Raw genomic sequence first — 24,178 nt, 5'->3', positions numbered from 1 at the left:
TTTGCAGGGCATCACTATGTTCGAAACCGTTGCACAGAACACTACGTTGCCCGTTCATATCGCTGTCGATTTCTGAAAAGCACCAATGAATTTTCACTGCTGGTTTCCTTCTTACCCTGGGCTTACACAGCCCGTGCACTGCATCCAGCCATTGCGGCGATGAACCGCCCGTTTCTTCCACCCTGCGTATACGACGCTTGATTCGATGGTGATGATGGCTGTGGAAGATATTGTACCGACTACATTTCTTAACAATGAGTGCACACGCAAAAAGAAATAATTGCACTGCGACGAGCCTGATCACATGTACCAGACGACCATTATCTTTCTCCAAGCAGACAACGGTTAAGCGACGTGCAGTGATCAAAATTCGAACTATTCAGACCCAAAAATTGTATGCGCGTTGTTTATGTTTATTTTTGCTGTATAACAGTAAAACAATCACAAATAGCCTTGAGTTCAATATAAAATACACCCGAAATAGTTTGTACCAAGAATAACCTTTGAGTAATTTTTTTTTTCTCCTGAGTGTTTTCAAAGAGGGTGACTTTTTGCTTTTCCTTTGAAAATCATTCATTCTTGGGAATGAAACTTATATAAACGACTTTATAATCAAGTGGTTATACTGTCAGCCACTTATATTGGTAATAATGGGTATAAAGAGCTGCAGTATAACAAACTATTTTTCAAAAACCGCGGAGAGTCAGGTAGCAGCCACACAAACGCTTGTGGGCGGAGCTCCTGATACACTCTTACCCTGTCATCAACTATAGGTAATATTTCCCCACTATGTTCCTTGTCTTCTTTCTCAGGCAACACTGACTTTGGTAAACTACAATTTGGTGCGAAAAATACCACAGGCAGAATTTATCTCCAATGATTTTCAACGTGCAGTATTCTGCAGCTAGGGAGAATTAGCGTGAATAGTGTGCGTGTGTCTGCCTACCACCACTGCCTCCATAGTGACCCATCCCTGATCCACATTGGGCAAAAAAGATGGGAACAGGAAAAAAAGTATATTTGTTGCCCTTGGTAAGTAAAGCCAAACTGTGATGGTCATCTTCAACACGTGTGGACATTTCCAGACACTTCTGCCAGTCTTATTCCTTCCTCAAACGGCAAAAGAAAGGTAGCTGTATTCGGTTACTGCAGCCTGAACAAGTAAATTTAAGAAAAAAAACCTGCTGAGCAGTGCATTCTTTCAAAGGCAACTCTACATCTGTCTGTTAACGTGGCTTGATATTTCTAGCTGTGACCAGCCCACCATATTGACACGACAGCCCATAGTAGTTTATAAAAGGGATAGCAGACCATATCGGCACTGACTTTGCCAATACATACACACAGAAAGCACTCGACGTTGTTGCTTGAGTACCGTAACGTTTATTAAGTTAGTCCTGTGGTCCCTCTCACAAACACAACAAGAGCAAAACAGCAATATGCACACAGGCATCTGTCGGAATGCACATACAGCGACCCTGGGAATGAGTACACACAGATAGCGGGCATACGTAGTTCAGTTCTGCGTACACCAAAGAGAACCACACCAAAATGTGGAGACTCCCTTCGATAACTGAGTATTTAGCACCAACGTCGGCTGTTCTAGTAGAAGGCTGTTTGGCATAGCTGAGCAGGTAGGCTTAGCTTGGCAGTCAGCAGGCCTGGGCCTGATATTTATGGCTTCGAAAGCTATCAATTCTTTCAAGAACATTAGTAAACTGGCCACATACATGTGCTGAAATAAGATAAAGCCACGTACTTGTCCTTAGTAACCATAAATACATACAACAAATAAAATGCATAGTATTTGTGCACTATGGATACCTTGAGACAGATAAAATACGCCAACGGTAACATCTGAGATGAGTATAAACAAAGCGGCTTGCATCACGTCAAACCGTTAAGGCACTCTGGGACCACAAAATGTGATACACTTCCGCATGAGGCACCAAACACCGTAACTTACTCACCCAAGCGTGCAAAACAGCGTTGTACAGTCTCTTGTGAAGCACCGGGTTAGAAAAAGCATTATTTAAAGAGACCCTGCAACAACACTCTTTGAGCAGTGCAAGTAAACCTGTGTGACGTTTAGATTACACAGCCAGGAATACCCGAGCCAAATATTACATGTGCACGTGAAGCGGCGAGTGCTCAAATCGCTGTGAAAGACGCGGGAAAACCAACCGCACTTTCTTCAGTTTTCCTCCTTATTCGCCCCTGGCATCGCCTAAACGACGTCATTGTAGCCATGGCTGCCCTATTGGCTGTCGCAGGTAAATTTCGCGGTTTATTTCTCGCATTTCCTGCGACGATCCGCCGTCGTCGGCGCTGTGTACCAACCTCTTGTATGCCTGAACCTGAACACACAGTTTTGGTGTTTATTTTGTGTTTTGAATGTGCGCGGAGTTTGAGTGACGAACTCAATACTCCCCTTTCAACCAGACCCCTCGACAACAAACGTTATTGCTCCAAAAATGCCCCACCAGCCTGAGCGCGCCCTTGCGAGCAGGCAGCCGTTCCTGCTTTTTTGTGGCGCCAGACTGGAAATAGACCCCTCCACATCGCGGAGAAAAGGGGAAAACTCCCCAGCCTGTGATGTATCGAAGGCCGCTGAAGAGAACACCGTGAGCCGCCCCCTTCTCCGGGGGGGAGAGCGCACAGCTTTCGTCGGGTTGTCCGCGATCGAGTTGAGAGGGAACAATTATGCGCGATTTCTTATCGTGCATAGTTTCGGTAACAGTGAACGGATTTTCATAATTCTTGTGGGAGGAGATTGCTGGGACAGTAGACTTTACCACAAAATAAATTCTGAGTAGTCGATGGCAAGTGCTGCAGGGTCCCTTCAACAAGAGCATTAGAATAGCTAAAAGAAGATTAGACACCAAGGATAATAAATATGACAGCGTATCGAAGCTACGTCGAACACAGGTTACAAAAACGCTGATAGTGGCAAGCGTGGTCAAGGGTAAATAGTATAATGGTTATGTAACCTCATCACTTCATACACTGAACAAGGACATCACTGTACACATACAACATATTACACACAAACGTCACCCGACTGTACTATCACAGATTAGGCATTAGCTCTCCAACACCTGAATATAAGGCAGCATACCCAGACTTGACGTCTCGTGTTATCGAAACATGTGCGACCAAAAATATATTCCCTGAAACAGTGACGCTTAATGGGACAAAATAGATTCAGAAGACTCCACAGAGCCTCCTGAAAGGCATACGTTCTAGAAACCAAACTAGCCTTCACCATGCTGTAACGTAACAATGCATCAGCAAAAACTGTGCAATTCACACAAAATTAAGACAGAGTTTACAGACACACTCATATGGAACATGAAAGCCCAATGAAAAGCAAACGTAGGCAATATGCTAGTCAGCTAAAAGCAATGCTATCGAAATGGGGGTAATCACATTTAGGAGATTCAGCAAAGGTAAACCTTAAAAAGTAAAAAGCATTCAAAGTTCCACTGAAAATGGCTTGAAGGGAGGTTACAGCTCGCGGATACTTAGTGAGACAGTTAATATTCCAGATAAAAAAAATATTATGGCAGAATTGTTCCAGAATCTCTGAACAGTTTCATAGAAGTCAAGTAACATATTTATCAGAAACAAAATGTTCAGCGGTGGGTTAAGATCTTGTTATCACAAAGAAGAATACGGTCATGTTACCTACATTTACCTTGGGTTAATATTTTTCCTCTACTGAAGGGCGACATAAATGTCACTTGAAAAAATATATATATTTTTTGTCTAATTTTGGAAATTTAAGCACTGATGCTACACTCGAGATATGAGCACGACTTAGTGGAGGGCTCTTGATTACTTTTGAACCTGTGGGGATCTTTAACGTGCACATCAAAATCTTGACACACAGGCATTTTCGTTGTTCGTCTTCATCCGAAAAATGGCCACCATGGCCAGGGTCAAACCCACACAACCAACTAATGAAATCGACACAACTACATCATGCAAGTTCATTATAAGCACCTGTTGTAAAAAGTTCGATGCTTCCAGTACTGTATAATGCCAGTAATCAATGAAGAACGTACACAGCAGTGAACACGTTTTTAGAAACAGCGAAATGGTAACCCTGTAATCAGCGTAATGAAGTGGAATGTTGGGAGGGTTTCGCTGTGACAGTTAACACAGCGTGTGGAATTTGTCCATTTAATAGACTGATTCAGGAGCATTTGCTTAACAGCCCTTTCCAATTTTCGAAATTTGAAATTTGTTTCGAAATTTGAAATTTGTTTCGGGCTGATACAAAGCCGTATAAGTATCATGGAAAAAAATTGTAATATCACCACAACAATAGTTTAACACTAGCTAGCACGCAAAATTCGCATTAAACGTAAGTGTACTTGCTGGCCCACGTTTTTAAAATGTAATTAAATGACATGGAAATAAAATTATATCAGGCCTTTTTTTTTCAGCACAGGCATTGCTTGGTATATTTTCAACGTACAATCTTCTCCAAGCGCAGCCTATACATAAGCAGTAAAGATATAACATTGGCGAAGATTCAATAACACATGGTGACTATAAGTTCAGGTTACACAAACTTTGAGGTATACGAAGAGAAAGCATAACAATAATACAATCCCCACGCTTTGAGTACATCTGATGTATTCAATTGTAAAATTTCCCTAACCCCACCAGTAATGCAATATCCTCCTTATCACCTGGGTTTTAAAATCCAGGTAAAAATGCGTAAATAAGTAAAAGATGAACACAGTTAACACTGGCCCTACTTGAATGAAAAATAATTGGCAAATGCTCGTAATTCTGCCTATTTTGCGCAAGGCAGCCACCAAACTCTTCCAATTAATTTTGTGCTGTTGCGCACATCAGATTTCTTGGCTAATAAAGGCCACACAGAAATGATGCTATTAGCTCTGCCCTGTTACATTCGACTACAATTACATTGTAGTCTGCTTGTGGAAAGATACATTCTGTTCAAGGCTTTGTAGCTTCCCAATAAAAGTAGGCCGACTTAAGATAAAGATAAAACAAATAATGCTTATATAAAATCGCGCATCATGCTGAAAGATAAAAAATTATCAACCTTCTTTCCTTCTCTCTTGACTGTCGGGCTAACACCAACTGCACACTCAGTGGTACATCACTGAGCTGGACATCAAGACGGCGTACAGCTTTCACCAGCAACATTTTTTCAATGTTAAGATGCTTACCGTGCTAAGGGCCCCAATGCTGACCATGCTCTGAAATTTCTGCCAGTAAAGCAGTTAGAAGATAGTAGCAAAGCAACTTATAAGCACATACTAATGGCCGATCCAACACTAATCGCGCAATCTGAACAAAGTAGTCAAGTGCCCATCTGACTATAGGTTCTTTGTGAGCAGTCCTCAGAACAGGAATACCAAAGACACCGTGTATCATACATAGCTTGTGTCAGAGTACGAAGATGAGAAATGACGTGTACCCCTCACCTAAATCATAAGAACCGCGTCTTCACTTCTAGTTGTGCTCATGGTACAATCCCCTTATGAACATTGTCACTTGCACAAATGTGGTGGCTTGCACCGCGCACGACCACGAGTCATGGTGCTACTAATGCCAGAGTGTCGACAGAGCAACAAGAGTGGAAAGCATGCCCCAACTTTGCACAGACCCAATTCTTCCAGCCCTTCTTTGTGCGGGTGCCAGAACAGACGTGAGGCACCGGGCAGTGGGTACCAATGTGACCACAGAGAAAAAGGAACAAGGGGTGCCCTCCTGTCGCGTGGTCTCCGCTCACTGGACCTTGAGGAAGACGGTCATGTTGCGGCCCGTGCGCGTGAGCAACTTCTCGGAGAGCGGCGAGCTCACTTCGAGCCAGGTGTACCCCGGCGTGAGCGAGACGTCCTCGACAGCACCCTTGCACGAGACCAGCAGGCAGAGGCAGAGGCCGTCTTGCTCGCCCCCACCCTCGCTGCCGTCGTGCTCGAGCGACAGCACGCCGAGGGGCTTGTGCGGTGGTGGCTCTGAGCTGAACATGTTCTGGAACCATAAAAATGTAAAAAGAAAGGTTGGTTGTGAGCCAGATTTTTAACAAATGAAATCACCACACTGTGAACAGAGTCGGGACAACTTCGCATCCTGAGATGCTGTTGGGGTGCATCGTCGTAGAAGTTGTGGTATCAAAGTTTCGCCTAGATCCCGCTATCACCATGGGTGCTGCCTTCTCACGCCTCCTTGCTATCTTTCTCGTACCACCATAACCTGTCCTTCCACTTTTTTTGAACACCTCAACAAATTACCCTGCACTGTAATAAAATATGGCCTTCACTCTCTCATGCATGTGCCTACCCCTTATGTGACATCCCTTCAACAAGGCCTTGACAGAAAAGAAATGAAAGGAAATTAACCCCACTTCCCATTACCAAGTCGTACAAAAGCTTGAGTTTGCCGTGGGGATGTTTGGGGTAATCCATTAGCACTGGCCAGCCACAAGGTTTTGTTGACACAGCCGGTCATAGGACCGCGGGGTAGTAACTTCTGATTAGCAGCCAGCCAACTATGACAGTAGAACAAGTACAATTACAAATGTCTGCACAGTCTGAGGGTCACGAAGATTAGTGATTGCTGCCCCATCACCCCACTACACCATCCTAAGAAGAGTTTCACTGTGAATAGATGCTGCAGCGGCTGGAAAGTGCACATCGCCAGCCAAGCACGAGCATAAAGTCGTTACGACCATTTGAAGTTTGGGCCTGGAAGGTGGCAACCAGAAAAAAAGGTTTTGCCTTCCAGGCCTAAACTTCAAACGGTCGTAACTTCTGCTACAGACCAGATAGAACGATACTGTTAGTCTTATTGCACTCCTTGACTTGTGCACAGTTCAATAACTTTTAACTTGGTAAGCTGCATCCCTCCAGCAGTTTTTTTACAAAGGCTGTCAGAAAATCAAAAATAAATGTCCAAATAAACTTGAGTGTAGTCATTGTACACAAAAACAAATTTTATATCTACAATGAGAATAAAAAACTACATACGGCCCCTAACTTTTATCATCATAACTGAAAAAATAAAGTTTTTGATCAAAGACCCATGTGCCCCCTTAATTATCAATCAGCCACCCCGTGACTGAGATGTGCCACCAGCAGGGTTGCCAGGTCTAGCAATCCGTCGCCAAACTGGCAACTTTTCAAGACTCGTGGCGACAAAACGTTCAGTGTGGCGACTTGGCTACTTTCTGGCTCCTTCGAGCATTGGTGATTTTTCCGCCGTGATCGCAATTATGCCGCGACTAAGCAAAAAAGAGGAGGGAGTGTGCTAATCGCGGTGGACAGCTCGCTTAACGTGCGCCGTAGAGGTGATCTAGAGCTTTACGAGGAAAGTGTTTGGATTGAGGTATCTGCCAGAAATGGCGCCAGCTATTTACTGGGAAATTATTATTTTCAACCTCTTTATGATGCTACCAAATTCATCAACAATTTTCAGAGCCTTGAGCGAATTGTAGACTTTTCAAAATATAATGTCCGCATTTGTGGTGATTTTAACCTGCCTGGGATGGATTGGGCAGCTACAGGTGTCCACGAGGTTGCTGCGGCGTCACGCCCGAAAGCATCTTTTATGTTAGACTTCATCATGTTTCATGGCCTATATCAAAAAAACCCTTGCCCAAACCACCAGGGAAAATTTCTTGACATCATACTAACATCCTCTCCTGATGATTGTGCCCAGAGGGCATGTGCTCCACTAACACGGGTAGATAGTTATCATCCTCCTTTAGAGATAGTGCTTTCATTGAAAGTGGTGAGGCACGTTCCTCGTGCACAAACTAAGTTTCAATTTGACCGTGGGGACTACCTCGGCCTGTATGTGTCCCTAAGGAACTGCGACTGGTCAGACGTGCTCAGTGACCACTGTGCAGAATCGGCCACGGCCAAATTGACTGCTGCACTGCAAGACGCAATGGCCAGGTTCATCCCGCAACGCACTTCCCGTCCATCCGTGTATCCAGCTTGGTTCTCTAAAGAGCTGCGACAGTGTCTCGAGCGAAAGGCACACCTGCACCACCTTCATAAAGTATCAGGCTGCCCAACAGCGTATAAAATGTTCAGCGATTGTAGAAGACAGGCCAAGCAGCTGTTGAAACGGGACAGGCAAGCCTACATTGACAGAATTGAAACATCTTTGAGGCAGGACCCCAAACAGTTCTGCAGGTTCATGCACAGTTATGGCTCACGATCATCTAAAACTTCAACGATCCACACAGCTGCAGGCAAGGCATGTACCAACGCAACAGAAATTGCCAACCTGTTGGCTAGCCACTTCAGCTCCAGTTTTTCAGCTGTTAATACTGGCAACACTGACTATGCAGATAAGACCTTACAGGCAGACTGCCTGGCGGCAATGCCAGTGACAGAGACCGAAATCCGTGAAGCCCTTAGAAAAATGAAGGCCAAAACATCATGTGACCATGACGGCATCCCTAGCTTCATTGTTAAGGGCTGTGGACTGATACTTACACCCATATTGAGACACATCTTCAACCTCTGTATACAATCTGGAGTCTTTCCAACCACTTGGAAACACTCAATTGTTGCACCCATATATAAGTCTGGCGACCCTTCCCTTGTGGTCAATTATCGACCTGTGTCACTGATTTGCTCTCTGTCCAAAGTTCTGGAGCTTATTTTTTGTACAGCCTTCTCCCAGCCTTCTTTGTACAGCCTTCTTACTTCTCCCAGAAGCTGTGTACACAACAACATGGCTTTATTCCTCATCGTTCACCTGTGACAAATCTGTGTGCTTTTCTTAGCAAAGTGGTCCCTGCAGTACATTCAAGACACCAAATTGATGTAATCTACTTTGATTTGTCAAAGGCATTCGACACTGTGTCACACTCCTTGCTGTTAGAGAAACTGGATAACTATGGAATATGTAAGATGTACTTGATGCTTTTTGAAAGCTACTTGTCTAACTTGTCTACTTGTCTAACCGTACAAACGTTGTACGAGTTGCGGGCTGTTTCTCTGGTGAATTTCGCTCAACTTCTGGAGTGCCTCAGGGAAGCAACCTGGGCCCCTTGTTGTTCTTGATTTTTATCAATGACTTGGCTGAGCGCATGCAACACTCTGAAATGCTCCTCTTTGCTGATGACATTAAGATCTTTCGGCCTATAGACAGGGCTAGCGAGTGCTCTCTTCTACAAGACGACATTAACACCGTGTCAGCATGGTGTTCAGCAAACATGCTTCGCATCAACCCATCAAAGACCAATGTGATATCATACCATCGTCGACAGGTGCCGATTCAATTTTTGTATAAGCTGCATGGGGGTTCCATTACTCGAGCATCAACAGTGCGGGACTTGGGTGTGCACATTGACTCATCACTAAGTTTTAAACCCCATATTGAAAAAACAGCCAGCGATGCAATGAAATCCCTTGGACTCGTAACACGTGTCACGAAAGAGTTCACTGATCCTACCTGCTATTTGTCCCTGTTTCGGGCTATTGTACGTTCCCGGCTAGAGTACTGCTCGGTTGTATGGAACTCTGTTCCTCAATTCTTGTCACTGTCTCTGGAACGAGTCCAGATAAGATTTGTTCGAATCTATTATAATCGTTACCTTTTCAGGAAAATATATTACACGTATGACAGAATACTCGACCACACTGGATTAAGCAGACTGAGTGACAGAAGAACACTCCTCGATATGTGCTTTCTTCACAAGCTCATTCATGGAGCTGTTGGCTCTGCCGATTTGCTAACTTCCATCAATTTTCATGTCCCCACACGATGCCGTTCCTCGCCGCTATTTTATCCTGCCGTCAATCATAAAAGTCCTGTCCAGAGAATGCAACTCCTTTACAACTCACTTGAAGCGCCTGATCTGAGTATCTTTGATCGTTACAGCACTTTTGTGCAAGCTGTTAAAAATACATCTAAAGCCTGAGTGTGTACTCATGTGTTGTAAAATCACGTGAGTCAGCCATGTAATGTTTGTTCTATTGAGGTTATTTTCATTTCTCATGCTCTTTTTTCGCTATGGTACACATCTTCTGAGTGTGTTCTTTTGTGTTGTAGAATCATGTGTGAGTCAGCCTTATAATGTTTGATCCATTGATGTTATTTTTACTATACTCTTTTTTCCCCATTGTACACATCTCCCTTTCCTATCCTTTCCCTTGTTTCTTCTGTGCACCACACTGAAGGCATCATGCTATTTGTGGGCACTTATCTAAATAAATAAATAAATATATCTATGGGCCATTCCAATGACCCACTTTCCATAAAAAGTGCCTTATACGACCTTTCTGTGCCCTTCTGTCATCGAGAGAAGCTCAACAAACGGAAGAAAACACACTTTTAGGCAGGTGACAGCAACCTGGCAAAGTCTACACGAATCAGTCGTTCAAACACACTACCGTACAGCACTACTTACAGGCACAAAACGAAATTTGTCTTGCTCTTTTTAATGTCCGGCACCTGATGTCGTATGAATAGCGTCAAAGCCCTCAAGCAACGCCATCAGTTAAAGTTTAACTTTTTCGCTACCGCCGGAAAATTGACAAATTTTTGAAAACATTTTTTTCCTGCTAAAAAATTGGTTAGCACTAATTGCAGGAGCACAAAATGCAGAATATTTAACGGCATTTCCAATAATACCAGTTTTTTAAAGGTTTTTATATACCATAGTTGTAAAAAAATATCAAAACCAAAATGTTTGTCAAGTTGTCGAAAAAAAATGATAAAAAAGGAGTTGTGTATATCAAACCACCGGTAGTAGAAAAAAATTAGAATATACATTTTGTAGATAAACATTCCAAAAACACGCCCCAGAAAAAATGTCGACTTGCGCGGAACAGTTTGTCAGATATAAAAAAAAAATGTGAGCATGCTCGGTGCTAGTGTCATGCGGTGAAGCCCAACCTCTAGGCTTGTGCGAATATTCGGTCGTTCCAAATATTCGATCGAATAATAGGATATTCGAAATTCGCTTCGATTCGAATATCAGTATTACAAAAATTCGAAGTATTCGGTAAACGCGAATAACGTCGCTGAGAGGTAAGTTTATTTTGTTGTGTTTTTTTACGCCTGTGGGGCCAAAGATTGCGCCGCATGAAACATTATCGCGTTTTAACAAGCCACATGGTGTCATCAACATTGCTAACAAGCCATAAAGCCAGCCAAGTCAAGCCAAGTAACCACTGTAAAACAAGCGCCATTTTTTCTATGTTTGCGCAGCAAGCACACTGAAGCGCAAGGGCACACGTTTAGCCAAACGTGTAGGAGCTGCACCCAACGTTTTTGCTGCACCGTATCGTCAGTGTTGGTGTTCGTCTTACTACATTCTGACAAGCACTGCAAAGACCGGAAATCCCCTATGTACGCACTCCTTGAAAATGCCCCCTGGCAACGAGGCTCGTTGTTTGAAATGCAAAGCTGTGCTACGAACACCAACAGGCACGACGACGACTCTGGCCTCGCACCTGAAGCGGCATCCAGACATCTACCAGAGTTATCAAGATGAGCTTCAAGTAGCCAAAAGATCAGCGCAAGTCAAGGACGTGAACAAAGTAAGACCTTGCGTGCAACCATTGGTGGCCGAAAGCTTTAGGCCTAGGATGCACGCGAGTGCACCCAAAGCTAAGGCGATGACGAAATTGGTCGCCCAGTTCATCACCCGAGGCATGCATCTGTACCGCATTGTCGAAGACCCTGGTTTTCTGAACATGATGAATTTCACCAGGCCGGACTACACTTACGACATTCTCAAGAGTGATTGTCCCGGAGCTGTACAGAGCAAAGAAGGCGGAGGTGAAAAGCAACCTTGCCAAGGTTATCGAACGCGAAGTCGAGGCCATATCGCTTACGACCGATAGTTGGACCTCGCGTGCCAATGACAGTTACGTGTGTGTCACTTGCCACGTCATGGACAAGGAATTTGTGCAGCACGTGGCATGTGCCGAAATGGCAGAATGCCACACCGCTGAAAACTTGCAACGCTTCACTGAAAGCGTCCTTGAAGAATCGGAGATCCCAGCGCAAGGCCAAGTTCCAATTTATGTGGTCACGGACAACAGCAGGAGCTTTGTATTGGCCCTGGCCCGGTCGACCTAGCAAGGCATTCTATCCTTCGGACACACGCTCCAGTTGTGCATAACCGCCCTGAAGCGAAATGCGCAAGGATTCTCACAACTATGTGCCAAATGCAGGACTGTCGTCGGCTGGTACAAGAGGAGCGCAACTGCCCAAGCATGCCTTCTAAAAATCCAGAGAGAAATGCAACTGGATCCCCTCGAAGTTGTGCAGGGTGTACCAACACGCTGGAATAGTGAGCACGCTATGATGGCCAGACTGTTGAGGCTTCGGGAGCCTATTACTCTTGAGCTGTCAGAGTCCGACGCTGTGAAGAACCTGACCACATCCGAGTGGAAGCTCCTAGATGCAGCAGTAAAAGTTCTACAGCCGCTTGACCAGGCCACAACAGCACTGTCAGGTGATGGCTACCCGACTCTGTCTCAGCCCATCCCTCTCCTAGAATGCACGACAGTTGTCCTTCCTCAGCGTTCACACAAGCCTGATGAGGCTGCAGTTGCTTTGGGCCTCTTGAAAAGTATCAAAACAAGCTTTCCTGACATCAAAATGTCCAGGCTTCTAGCCTTGGCAATGCTGATCGACCCAAGGTACAAAGATGCCTGCTACATGGAGAAATCTGAAAAACAGTGGGCATCAAAACTTCTCACAACTGCTGCTGAAGAGATTGCAGAATACCACCAGCCTCCTGACGGTCCAAGCGGAAGTGGCGCGTGTCTGCCCGAGACGCCAGAAGACTCAGTGTGGCATGCATTCCAGAGCTTCCCTTTGGAAACGCATCGAGAGTCAGGCTGTTCTGTTGCGGACGTCGTAGCCAACTATTTGAAAGGCCCCCTTCTTCCCCAGTCTTCAGACCCTCTGGCCTGGTGGAGAAAAATGAAGCCAGCTGTACCCAGTACTGGTTGGAGCTGCCTGCAGGTACCTGTCAATTCCTGCGACCCAGACCACAAGCAAACGACAATTGTGCCGCTGGAACAATTGTCTGTTGCAGGAGGGAGCACATGCACACTAAGATTGTTGAACAGCTAGTGTTTTTGCACGGGAACTTGTAAAAACTCGAAATAAACAGTTTGAAGTTCGCACGAGAACTTGTAAAGACTCGAAATAAACAGTTTGAAGAAACTGTTTGCCTCAGAAATTACTAACATGTGTTTTAGAACTTTAATTATTCGAACTATTCGGTTCTAAATTATTCGGTCCTATTCACTATTCGCTTCGAACCAAAAATCCACTATTCGCACAAGCCTACCAACCTCCAATTCAAAATGTGCAATTTCGGGTGGTTTCCTGGAATAAATCTGCCGGTTTGTCATTATCAGAGGCACCAATTTGCCCCCACATAACGTAAAAACATCTTTTCAACGGATGACTTTGCATTTACAGCGAGCACAATATTTGGGACAAGCACGCGATGCGGAAAAAAACATGCATGAAGTTGAAAACGGAACGCCTTGGCAGATGCTTGTTGTCGTTCACGGTCAGTTATCTCTCAAAACATAAAGCTGAGCTTAATTATCATCTTCTTACTCGCAATTGTAGCCTTGCTCGCAAAAATGAGGTACGATGAGCTATAATCGTGCCCTGCGATCTTTGGCCGAGTAGCAGTTGCGCTGAAAAAGATCAGCACAACGAGCCTCCTCTATTGCTGCGCCACCTAACATTTTTCAAATGAAACAGTACAAAAACTTATCAGAGAGTCCATCCGAATAGACAGTTCAACTAAGCAGCAACATTAGACACCCGGATATACCCTCGCATGGAAACGAAACTGGAAGGCGAACAGCCGGCAGTGTAAGGCCGGTTTGAAGCGCTGTCCTCAGCGGAACAGATATCTGGCGACTGGGTGTGACCTTTTGACTTGCATCTGAAGTTCTTATCGCAGAAATCGGGTTAGGGTGGGGGGAAATCAGGAGCGCCGTGCTTTGTTCGTGGATCAGTCGCGGACGCTTCAGGCGTCATGGCAGATAGCCTTGAAGTTGGGTAACTGCGTAGTAGCGCTAAATATGAATTTCGCGATGCAGAATAGAAACCTATATTAGAGTACATTACGAGTTGCACGCATTCTTCGTTGGTAGCCGTGACGCGCGATGACCACGCCCCTTTTCCACACCCAGGTGATTCAAAAGCGTGTCAAAAATCACGTTTCCGTTGCAAAAATGAAAACAAAACCGATTTTGAAAGGCCATATTCTGATCTAACTCCGAACAGCTTTACTTGTTCGAGAAACGCCTGCAAGGCTATGAAAAGGCGTTCCAAAAAGTATCGATCAAATTGATCGATTTTGATAGGCGCGGTAGCGAAAGAGTTAATGCTTCAGTGGTTTAGGGGAGCTTGAGATTTCATGCAGAGGGGTGGGAAGTGTGTACGACAATGTTTAACAGGCACCGAAATGTAAAGAGGCAGCAAAAGTGGTAAAACATGGTGTGCAGCGAACGCCCAATTTAAGTCCTAATTTTTCGAATGCTTTACTTGAACTTGCATATTTTAGTTTTTTGTAGACAGAAGTCAACCACTGTCGCTTTCTCACACCACAGCAAACGAATAAAATTTGTTATGCGCTTTTTTACTTCTCATAATTTCGTCTTTTTTCCGCGAAGTTAATCAAAGAGTACTTACTACCATCACTTTCATGAAATTGGTGAAACTTCTGGTCAAACACTCGCTTTAAAGTGGCGATTTTTTCAGCTACTTTCAGCAACTTCCCGGCGACTTTTTCTTTTGAGAATCTGGCAACCCTGCCCACCAGCCCCATCATCACATCAAGCATCACCACCAGGCCAGACACTCTCCCATGGTTAGGAATGGCAAGGGTGCGCTATTTCCCGCCGGACCTAGGCCGCGTTCCGTCCCCGTGACCTGTCCCCATAAAGACGTGTGTTGCCTCAGTCTCAGTGTCCGAGGTCTATTCCTCCCCAGTCAAGTGCATGTAGGCGTAATTTGCTGGCTGACCATCGCATCCATACATTTCTAGAGTATGCAAAAGGGCTCGCTTACAACACCACTTCAGGGAGCAGGACCTTGTATGAGCTAAACAAGGTGGAATGGACCTGAAGAAGCAGATGGCTGCTGCCAGGGGCTTGCTATCTCAGGGCCCACGACTGTGGAAGCAGAAAGGGCGCAAGAGAGAATGGGACGAGCCTGAAGCAAAATGCAATGCAGCTAGTCAAGCAGCAATCATCTGAAGAGGCCAATGACCAGCAAAAGTGGAAAGTGTTCAGGCCATGACTGAACCTCGCAACGCCGACGAACGGGCGTTAGCTTGCCTAAAAGCAGAAAGAGTACAACCTTTACAAAAGGATGTACTGAAGGGCTTGTTGGTACATTATATCGTTTAAAAAGAGCGCAGAAGATAGGACTATGGAAGGAACAGACGACACAAGCACTGATGAACAACTGCACGCATTTTAATTCCCAGGAAAATATACATGAAAAGTGAGGGGAAGAGAAAAAGAAACGAAAAAAGAAAAAATGAAATAAACTTTTGAAGTGAAAAGTGATTACCAAAGATTAGTTAGTATGGCAACAACAATTTCATCCGCCGCGTGACGATTTATAGATAACTAGTCATATTAGGTACACGATTTCCTCATCTAGCACGGTCACTTCACTAACCCAATTGCTCCCTTTCTTGCTGTTATCACTTTTTGCGTCAAAAGTTTATTTCATTTTTTTTTCACCTCCTCTTCTCTTCGCTTTGCTTTTCATGTATATTTTCTTGCGAATTAAAATGTGCACAGTTGTTCGTCAGTGCTTGTGTCGTCTGTTTCCTCCTTAGTACCGTCTTCCGTGCTGTTTTTAAACAAGATAACCTTTAAATTCAAGGACAACCAACAGAGGAAGCCACAGCAAGCATGCCCAATGGTGCGGAAGAAAACCTCGCAGGCATGCTGTCCAGATACCACAACCTGCGAAAGCTCATCTCTCCACTTAACAAGCTGTGATGAACTGGGTGCACACATCTAGTGCTTTGAGTTTGTGGCAACTAAGGTCTGGCTGCAAGAGAAGTGGGCATTGCCGTTAAAGCCTGTGCTTGGATGGCGGAAGCATTAAATGCCACAGGGTGTACAGCAGATGACGATGCTATGAACTATGACAAGCTCAGGCAGACACTCCTTCAATGCTTCCAATACATTAAAGAAGGCTGTCACAGCAAGTTCAGGCAGACTAAACCTAAAAATTCTGAAACAGCGTAGCAATCTGCCCAAAGACTTTTCGAGTATTTCGACCGCTGGTTAAGACAGAGTAGTCGTACAAGGCCCTTCCATGCAGAACGGTGTCGGAACAATTTCTGGAACGGTGCCACGAGAAGCTGGCAACATGTTAATAAGAGAAGGGCTACAAGAATCTGGACAAGCTGAGAGAAGCAGCCAGTTACTACCTAGAGGTGTAAAGATCGATAAACCCGGGGAAAGGTGGAGGGGAACCCGATACGAAAAGCTCCACCGCTCACTCCAAGCAACCTTTCCCGCAGGATGCTAACACTGTGTCTCCTTGCTGCCTCCACATCAAGCAGGGTCACTGTCCAGCTGGCTGTTGGCTCAAGACCAGGATATTTGACCCAAAAGCGGGATTCTGCTGGGAAAGCTGCAAGGATTGGCACAAGGTGGATGCACGTCACATTCTGCCCCACATCGTCGCCCTAGGAAACGTGGCCAGCGAAGATGTGGTCTGAGAGGCAAGGCCATGCAGTATGGGGTGGATGACAACACCGGAAGGCTGTCATTGGAGAAACTACATTTTCAGCTGCTGTTGAGCTACAAGTGGTACAACAAAGTCGTCATACGGTACAACGAGGACAGCAAGGTTACAGGCAGGCCAGAGACCATCAGCCTGCTTGACTGGATGGCACTAAGTCCACCCCAGTCCAAGGTAGGAATTGACTCCCCATGGTTCGAAGGGCATGGACAACAAACCCACCTCCCAACAACATTCCTTAGTAATGTTGATAGCATTCGGGTTAACTTCGGTGGTTGAGAACGCTGGGGATATAGGTCCCTGCTAAGTAGCTCACCAAGTCTGGACAAGACTGTGCGGGGCAGCCATTTGCCATCACAAGGAGTGAATGCCCTGACATGTGCTCATAAACTTGCCGCAAGAACCACGACAAGAACAGTGAGCGATGCTACATACGGTCTGCAGCAAAAATGTGGCACATGGTCGGTTACTACCAGTCACCATCTGCAAACAAGCCTTGGAGAATAATGCATCAAATGAAAACAGGACCCCACGCTCAAGAACCGCTTCGAATCCCTGGGGCTCAAACTACTGACAAGGAAGACCGCATGCGCAGAGTTTTTGCAGAAGAATGGAATCTCCTACATGCAGCAATACCTGTCGTCCAGGGAAGGATATAAGCAGCTGGTTGTAGCCCCTGTTCTCCGAGGTGTCCCTTCAAAAATGGCTCACGAACAGGTTGGCGCTCGACATTGGGGAATCGAAGCAGCAATACGCAGGGTGCTGGCTGATTTCTACTGGCCAGGGCTAAAATCCGATATTACGAGGTTGGTCAGATTGTGCGACACCTGTTGATGCACATCGCCACAGCAATGACAACAGTGATCATGCCAAGCGAGCTGCTTCAGGCCCCGTAAGGCAAGTACTTGTTCTGGAGTCAAGACTGAAGAGACCAGATGACACCCAGATTTCCTTGACAGAAGCACCTTGACTTCCATCATCACAGGCAATGGCTGTAAGGAACTTTCTGCACATTGATTGATTGTGGGGTTTAACGGGCCGACGCAACGCAGGCGATGAGGCACGCCGTAGTGGAGGGCTCCGGATTAATTTTGACCACCTGGGGATCTTTAACGTGCGCAGAAATCTCGTACAAACGGGCGTTTTTGCTTTTCACTTCCATCAGAAAAGCGGCCTCCGCGGCCAAGAATCGAACCCGCGACCTCGTGCTCAGCAGCGCAACGCCATAGCCACTGAGCTACCGCGGTGGGTAACTTTCTGCGCAAGCTACGGCTTCTGGGTGACCAGGAGAGCAAGGGACAAACAAAAAAATTTGGTTGAATCCTTCCTGGCAGCCTTCAGCCCACTGCATCCATTAACTACGAACCCTGCTTCTGCTTTAAACAACTAGGCTTGTTCAAGGAGGCTGTACTAAAGTGTAAAGAACTTATCAATGTAAAAGCATGCAATAGACTATATCGAACCCGTTTACATTGAATTATCCTGTGAATTGAACTATTTCCAGTCACAGTATATTTGCAGTGAGAATACAAAGCAAAAATTACTGAACAAAAATACAACCGACTCCTAATATCTTGAACGCCAAATGCCACAGAACCCCCTCAAGTTTGCTTCCCCTCAGGATGGAGGATAAATTCTGCCGGCACACCCTTCAAAGTGGTTTAGCCCGGCCACTCAGTGAGCAGTGGGCAGCTCTAGCCATCTTTCCCTCGCTCTTTCCATCATGACTGCGCCACCGTTCCATGTAGGGGGGCGAGCTATCAACAGCCCTCATATAGAAAATTATCTTGGCCTGCCCGCCATGCTTTTTTTTTTTTTCATGTGTATGCATTGTGCTTTGTGCTTTGTACGTGCTTTGTGGGCTTTCTTCCAAAGTGTAGCTGTGGTGGCTAGCACTACTGTCACTAAATAATGGCTTATTTGACGGCTATAGCTAGCGCGAAGCCGCCGAATTTACCTTTCACCATGAAGCTGGAAATCATAAATCTAGTCGAACACGGTGAGAAGTTGGACGTTCTCACGGCGCACAACATTCCCATGAGCACACCCTCAGCACAATCAGCAGGGAGCTTTGATTAATCTTCTCGAAGTACGGTTTGGGCAGATGTTACTAAAGAAACCACCCGGAATTGCTTCAAATCTGCCGCTTGTGCGTGCCAATGATCACTTCGAAAATTCCATGGAGTGCAACGAAGCTACCGCCGGTGTTGCCGAAGCATAAAGCGAGCTGTCGGAATTCCTGGATGCCACTGCTGGATCAACGGTCGGCGAGTTTGTGTGTGTGGTTGATGGTGTCGCGACCATGCGAGAGTCTGCGAGACTGCAGTGCTGACAGTGTGCCAAACGCAAACAAAAGCGTGCAGTGAGGAAAGCAACGGCTCACAAATTTTGAGGTGATTGGTGCACTCACACCAGTCCGGCGCTTCTTTGGAATGTGAAAGGCTGCGGCCTCAGCTGCTCCAACTCTTTAGACAATGTGGAGAGGTGCATCCGGTTTCCTAGGGTGCAGAACACCTTTCATCACCCTGATGGCGATTTCACTGGTGCTGGCAGTCTCAGGTAGCTCGCAGCCGGGCCAATTAAAATTGATTTTTGATGTATTTCCGACATGGCTGGCTACCAAATTTCTGGAAAGTATCTTCACAAACCACTGAAGCCAATTATATCCATTTTTAGGATTCTGAATTTGGTGTCAGTACTCCTCTAGGAGGCTTCTAATGACGATGATGATGATGGTTGACGTTTAGTGGTCAAAGGCCAACAAGGGCGAAGAGCGCCAAGAATGAGTTATTTAGTGAGTGATGTGATCGTAAATACTGCAACAGCAGGAGCATGAATTATGAAGCAGAAAGAAAGCGACTGAAAACAAACAGCTCAGTACAGACATGACAAAGTGATCGTACACCTTAATGAGGTGTGATAGTGAGACTGGAACAACCACTGCATCTTAGCATGGTCTCTCAGCCCGGCTAGCAGTGTATTATTCTTCGCAGCCTCCTCCTTCTGTCTCATTCCTACAACAATAGACACATTGCTCCAGCATTCGCAACATAATTTGGAGGCCTGTTTACACAGATGTACGGAGGATTTAGGCACACGTTGAAGCTACCTGGGGGTACGCATTCTTCATTAGCGCTCCACTATAAAACCTACTTCATGAATCGAATGTAGCTTTGGCACGTAAAGCACAAATTTCGAACACTTTGTTTTGCAGACAAATTTGGGACATTTCCAACAAAACTGCTTTGTCTCAGCGATACTAAACTGTCTGTGTTACTGTTGGTGGCGATGAGTCGTTTCACTTCCTTTTCCTGTCCTTCACGACGTCACCACTAGGTGTCAATCCAGCAACAAAACCGGCCCAAGTGCTCTCACACAATGAAGTGAGAAAGTACTCCGGACTGACCTGCATGAAGCGCTTGAGTGCCGTGTGGATGCTCCGGGAGGGATTGATCTCGCAGGTGGGCAGGTGGGCCACCCCTTTCTCAGACACCAGGACGTGCAGCAGGTTGCTGTTTGAGAAAGGAGTGCTACATAAGAACACACAGGCTGGCAACACAACATGGAAGAGTACCCGTTAAATGTCTGCCATTTGGCGACAGCAACTATGAATGAGAAAAGCTGTAACAATTTCAACCACAAAAGCAGCACAGGTGCCATGCAACTTTTGCAGTGACAGGCAATTTCGAAGCAATCATCATTAGCCTATTTAAGCCCAGAGCTTAAAGGGGCCGTAAGCACAAAATACATGTTTGTTTTATTTAAAAGATTTCATGTATTATAGTGCTCCTAGTGCTTGTCCAGCAGTAAATGATGCCGTATTCACTGTGAAATTAATCAATTTTGGTTAAAATGTTGATTCTCCCGCCAAATCGTGCATTTTCGGGGCGTCAGCAATGAAGTCATAAGCGAGCATATACAAACGAACTTGCACTGCGTGATTCGGCTACAGCGCTGCTTGCCGTCAGTGTTCCCAGATGGTGCTACTATACTCATGCACAAACCATTGTCTGCCGGTGCTTTTTTTTTTTTTTTTTTTTTTTACCGTATTTGCACCTGGCTGGTTTTTGTTACCGTAGAGAGTAATCGTTTTGTGAAACATGGAAGCAGCTCATCCGCTCAGATCCGGCGATGGGGCGGTCGAAACAACGCCTACTCCGGCCTTTTTAGTGTTTTGAGGTCCGCACAAAGCGGTGAGGTCATTCCGTGGTTCTGTCACACGCGCTCTCCGGCTGGTAGCGTGGGAAACCAAAACGGACGATTTTCAGGCTGTTCATTGTAATTAATTATTGCGCGCTCAAGCATTTAAAGTGCTGTTTCGAGTTCGCCGGGCCGTTAAGCACTGATAAAATCAATAAAAAAAAGAACATAAAATTTTGGTGCCAGTACTCCTTTAAACGGGCTAATGATGATTCCTCCAGCTGTTCCTGCCTTGCAATGCCCTGGTTAATTCTAAAACAAACCAAGCAAAAAAATGGCCGCGTATTTGCTCCTTTCGTTGCAAATGCCAACAAAAGAAAATAGTTGACTGGCAACCCTGCCATGTAAAAGCCTTTCTTCTCTTTCCCGCTCACCACTCATGCTGTTCCTCTTCCATCTTGTTACTCCCAAGATAACACGCTAGAGATTTGCTCAAGTCAATTTAAATTTACTACATTCTACTGCTGCAGGCCGGGTGCCTCGATGCCAGCGCTGCCATATGGCGGAGACGTGCACGATTTGAGGCACCCTACAATGTTTATGAGCCACGTTGCCCTTCTCCACGTGCATTCCAAGCGAAATGCGGAACCTACGTAGTGGAACCTTTCATTACTGTTGCCATGTGATTTCTTAAAATTCTGCCAGGAGGTATAGTGGCGCGGGCAAGAGCAGGCAACGATTTTCTGCAGTTGATGTACTATTTCATTTGATATTGCAAAAAACAAGCATCCATAAATTTTTTAATAAAGGAACACTGCAAATATCACTTGTGAATTGATTTTCTGCCTCACATTTGCATAATGTTTTGTTCTTGTTCAACAATGTTGACAAGTATGATGACTGCCACCGGACTTAGGCATTTACATTTAGCTGTGGGTATATAAGACCATTGTGCAGATTCATTTTCACTTTGGCTGGGTGGCTGAATCAAGTCGGAGACAGACAGACAGACAAACCAAAATTTCCGCATTTATTAGCTCAAGAAAGACTATTGTCTTTAAAATCGGCAATTCAGATGACAATGCAGCCTACGTGTCCCCATTTGCACATCTGTAACCCAGAGCTACTCAATACATGACGCTGCCAAACTTCCCACGTATCAAAAAGTAACGCTTGGTTGGTCTCCAGGGTTTTGGTAACGACTTACAGTGCTGCAATCTGTTCACAGGAGGTTGAACTAGCAAATGATGCACTTGGATATTTACTGCACCAATAGAAGTGTCTAAAATCATAACAGTGACCAAACTGACTTGCTTTCTATACTGCTGAAAGAGGTTTTTAAAGGGCTCAAAAAGGTTTGGAAGAACTTTTATTCAGCTGTTTCACATTCACAATTTCTTTGTGTGTGAGGGAATGCTGAGCTTCAGCGATAAACTTCCATTCCCCTTCGCCTAGTACAGTAAAACCTCAATATAAAAAAACTTCAGTACAACGAAATCCTTGATATAACAAAGCTTCAAGGTGTAAGTAACCTAATTCCTTTGAAAAACAATGCAACTGCCAAGTACACAGGCAATGTTTTCGCATGCTAGGTACAAGTTTTTCATGCAACAAAATTTTATTATAATGAAGTAAAAATCTAGTTTTTACTACCTTGTTATAGTGAGGTTTTCATTGAACACTGCATTCGCTCACGCTATATTCATAACATGTCTGTCCCCACCCTGATGGCGAATTGCAGGGTGCCGAAATTCATATCCTCGGTATTCAATTGCGTGGAATGCATGCAGGCAACCAAGTGTGCGCCGCCATATCTGTGGCCAAGCGTCTGTTGCTAGGCGACGTTGTGCGCACAGCCCGCAGATCAGGCACCCCTCTTCTCCTCCACGCAACCGTGTGAGTGCGCCCGTGGCCTCCGCGCCGCCGGCAGCCGATCGCAGAGGCCACGGTGCGCCGTCACTAGTTACGTCGGGCTCCGCGGGATGGCGGCACTTGTCCAGCTAAGCACGACTGTGAAACGCATGACTGTGTTTCACGTTACGAACTTTTCGCCAAACACAAAGAATTGCGTTGAGTTCACTGTGAGTGCGATTAATAACATCTCTGTTGGCGCCACAGTTTAGAATCGGATCGGAACGGAGCAGATGATGCACGCCGGTGTCTTTTTTTTTCTTCGGCGTGCGGCCGCAGTGGCCCAGGCTGCGCCGTTAAGGTGGCTAGAATGGGAAGGTGTGAGCACCGCGGCGCCTTCCTTCGGCCGCGCGTGACTCCTTTGCGCGCAGATGACACCAGGGGGAATGAGGCGCTGCCTGTCGAGGCGCGGTAGCCGCAGCCGGCCGCGCCGTCCTGCCCGCGCTCGCCCTGCCCTTGCTGCGGCCAGCTTCGTCGTGCGTTGCGGACCGTCTCGCGTCGTTCTCCCATTCTTGGCGCGATGCAGTCGACAGCAAAGAAGACGGAGCAAACGGAGAAAACAAGCTAACTCGCGCATTCAGCGTAACACGTTTGCATGCTAAAGCGGCGGCAGAAATTGGCTAGTCAACGGGTGATGTGCCGCAGATTGCCTGCCCAGGGCATTCTGCTGCCCTGACGGCAACTGTTGTACGGTTTTATTAAGTGCGAATGTACTTTATAAGCGACCCCAAACCTTCCACCGCCGGCGGCGGCGGCGGCGTCCGCAGTCCTCCTCTATATATATAAAAAAAACAGCATCCGGCGCCAGGTTTCGATCCGAGGACTTTGCGGCCGCAGCGCGACGCTCTACCGACTAAGCCACGGACGCGACGCTGATATCAGTGTTAGTAACGCGCCTTATATCTTTAACGCACTCCTCCTCTCTATATAAAAAAAAACAGCATCCGGCGCCAGGTTTTGATCCGAGGACTTTGCGGCCGCAGCGCGACGCTCTACCGACTAAGCCACGAACGCGACGCTGATATCAGTGGTAGTAACGCGCCTTATATCTTTAACGCATTCAAACTACGTCGTCAGCGGCGTGCGTTGGCGACTCAGCGGCGTTATAGCGGCTTGATAACTGCGTGGCGTATACGTGATACTACAAACCCGATGGAAGAGATGGAAGAGAAGGCGGCGAGGCGGTGGGCTGCGGGGGCCGAGCGCAAGCGCCGCAAGCGGGCCGACAACCGTACATTCGCACTTTCACATTCTCCCCCTCGGGGAAATGCGGGGGAATTTTTTGCATTACGAGGATACACGTTATACTTAAGGGGTGAACCATCAAAGTAATTAGAAGAAACTGAATGCAGTGAAGCCTTGC

General features: G+C 45.9%; 1 protein-coding gene across 2 annotated transcripts in view; it reads right to left on the bottom strand.

Moving 5' to 3' along the window:
* Positions 1-1,362: 1,362 nt before the first annotated feature.
* Positions 1,363-24,178, bottom strand: part of LOC144152903 (8-oxo-dGDP phosphatase NUDT18-like) — a 53,198-nt gene continuing 30,382 nt past the window's right edge. For both annotated transcript variants that reach the window (XM_077684457.1, XM_077684456.1), the window contains exons 5-6: positions 20,171-20,276; positions 1,363-6,018 (exon numbers count right to left, since the gene is read on the bottom strand). In XM_077684457.1, coding sequence (XP_077540583.1) covers positions 5,773-6,018; positions 20,171-20,276 — 352 coding nt within the window. In that variant the 3' untranslated portion in view covers positions 1,363-5,772. The remainder of the gene's footprint in view (positions 6,019-20,170; positions 20,277-24,178) is intronic.

This window comes from Haemaphysalis longicornis, unplaced genomic scaffold, assembly GCF_048455015.1.
Source record: "Haemaphysalis longicornis isolate Haplotype H1 unplaced genomic scaffold, Haemaphysalis longicornis Haplotype H1 scaffold_9, whole genome shotgun sequence".
Lineage (NCBI taxonomy): Eukaryota > Metazoa > Arthropoda > Arachnida > Ixodida > Ixodidae > Haemaphysalis > Haemaphysalis longicornis.
The sequence above is the reverse complement of the archived record's forward strand: the minus strand, read 5'-3'. Positions and strand labels throughout refer to the sequence as shown.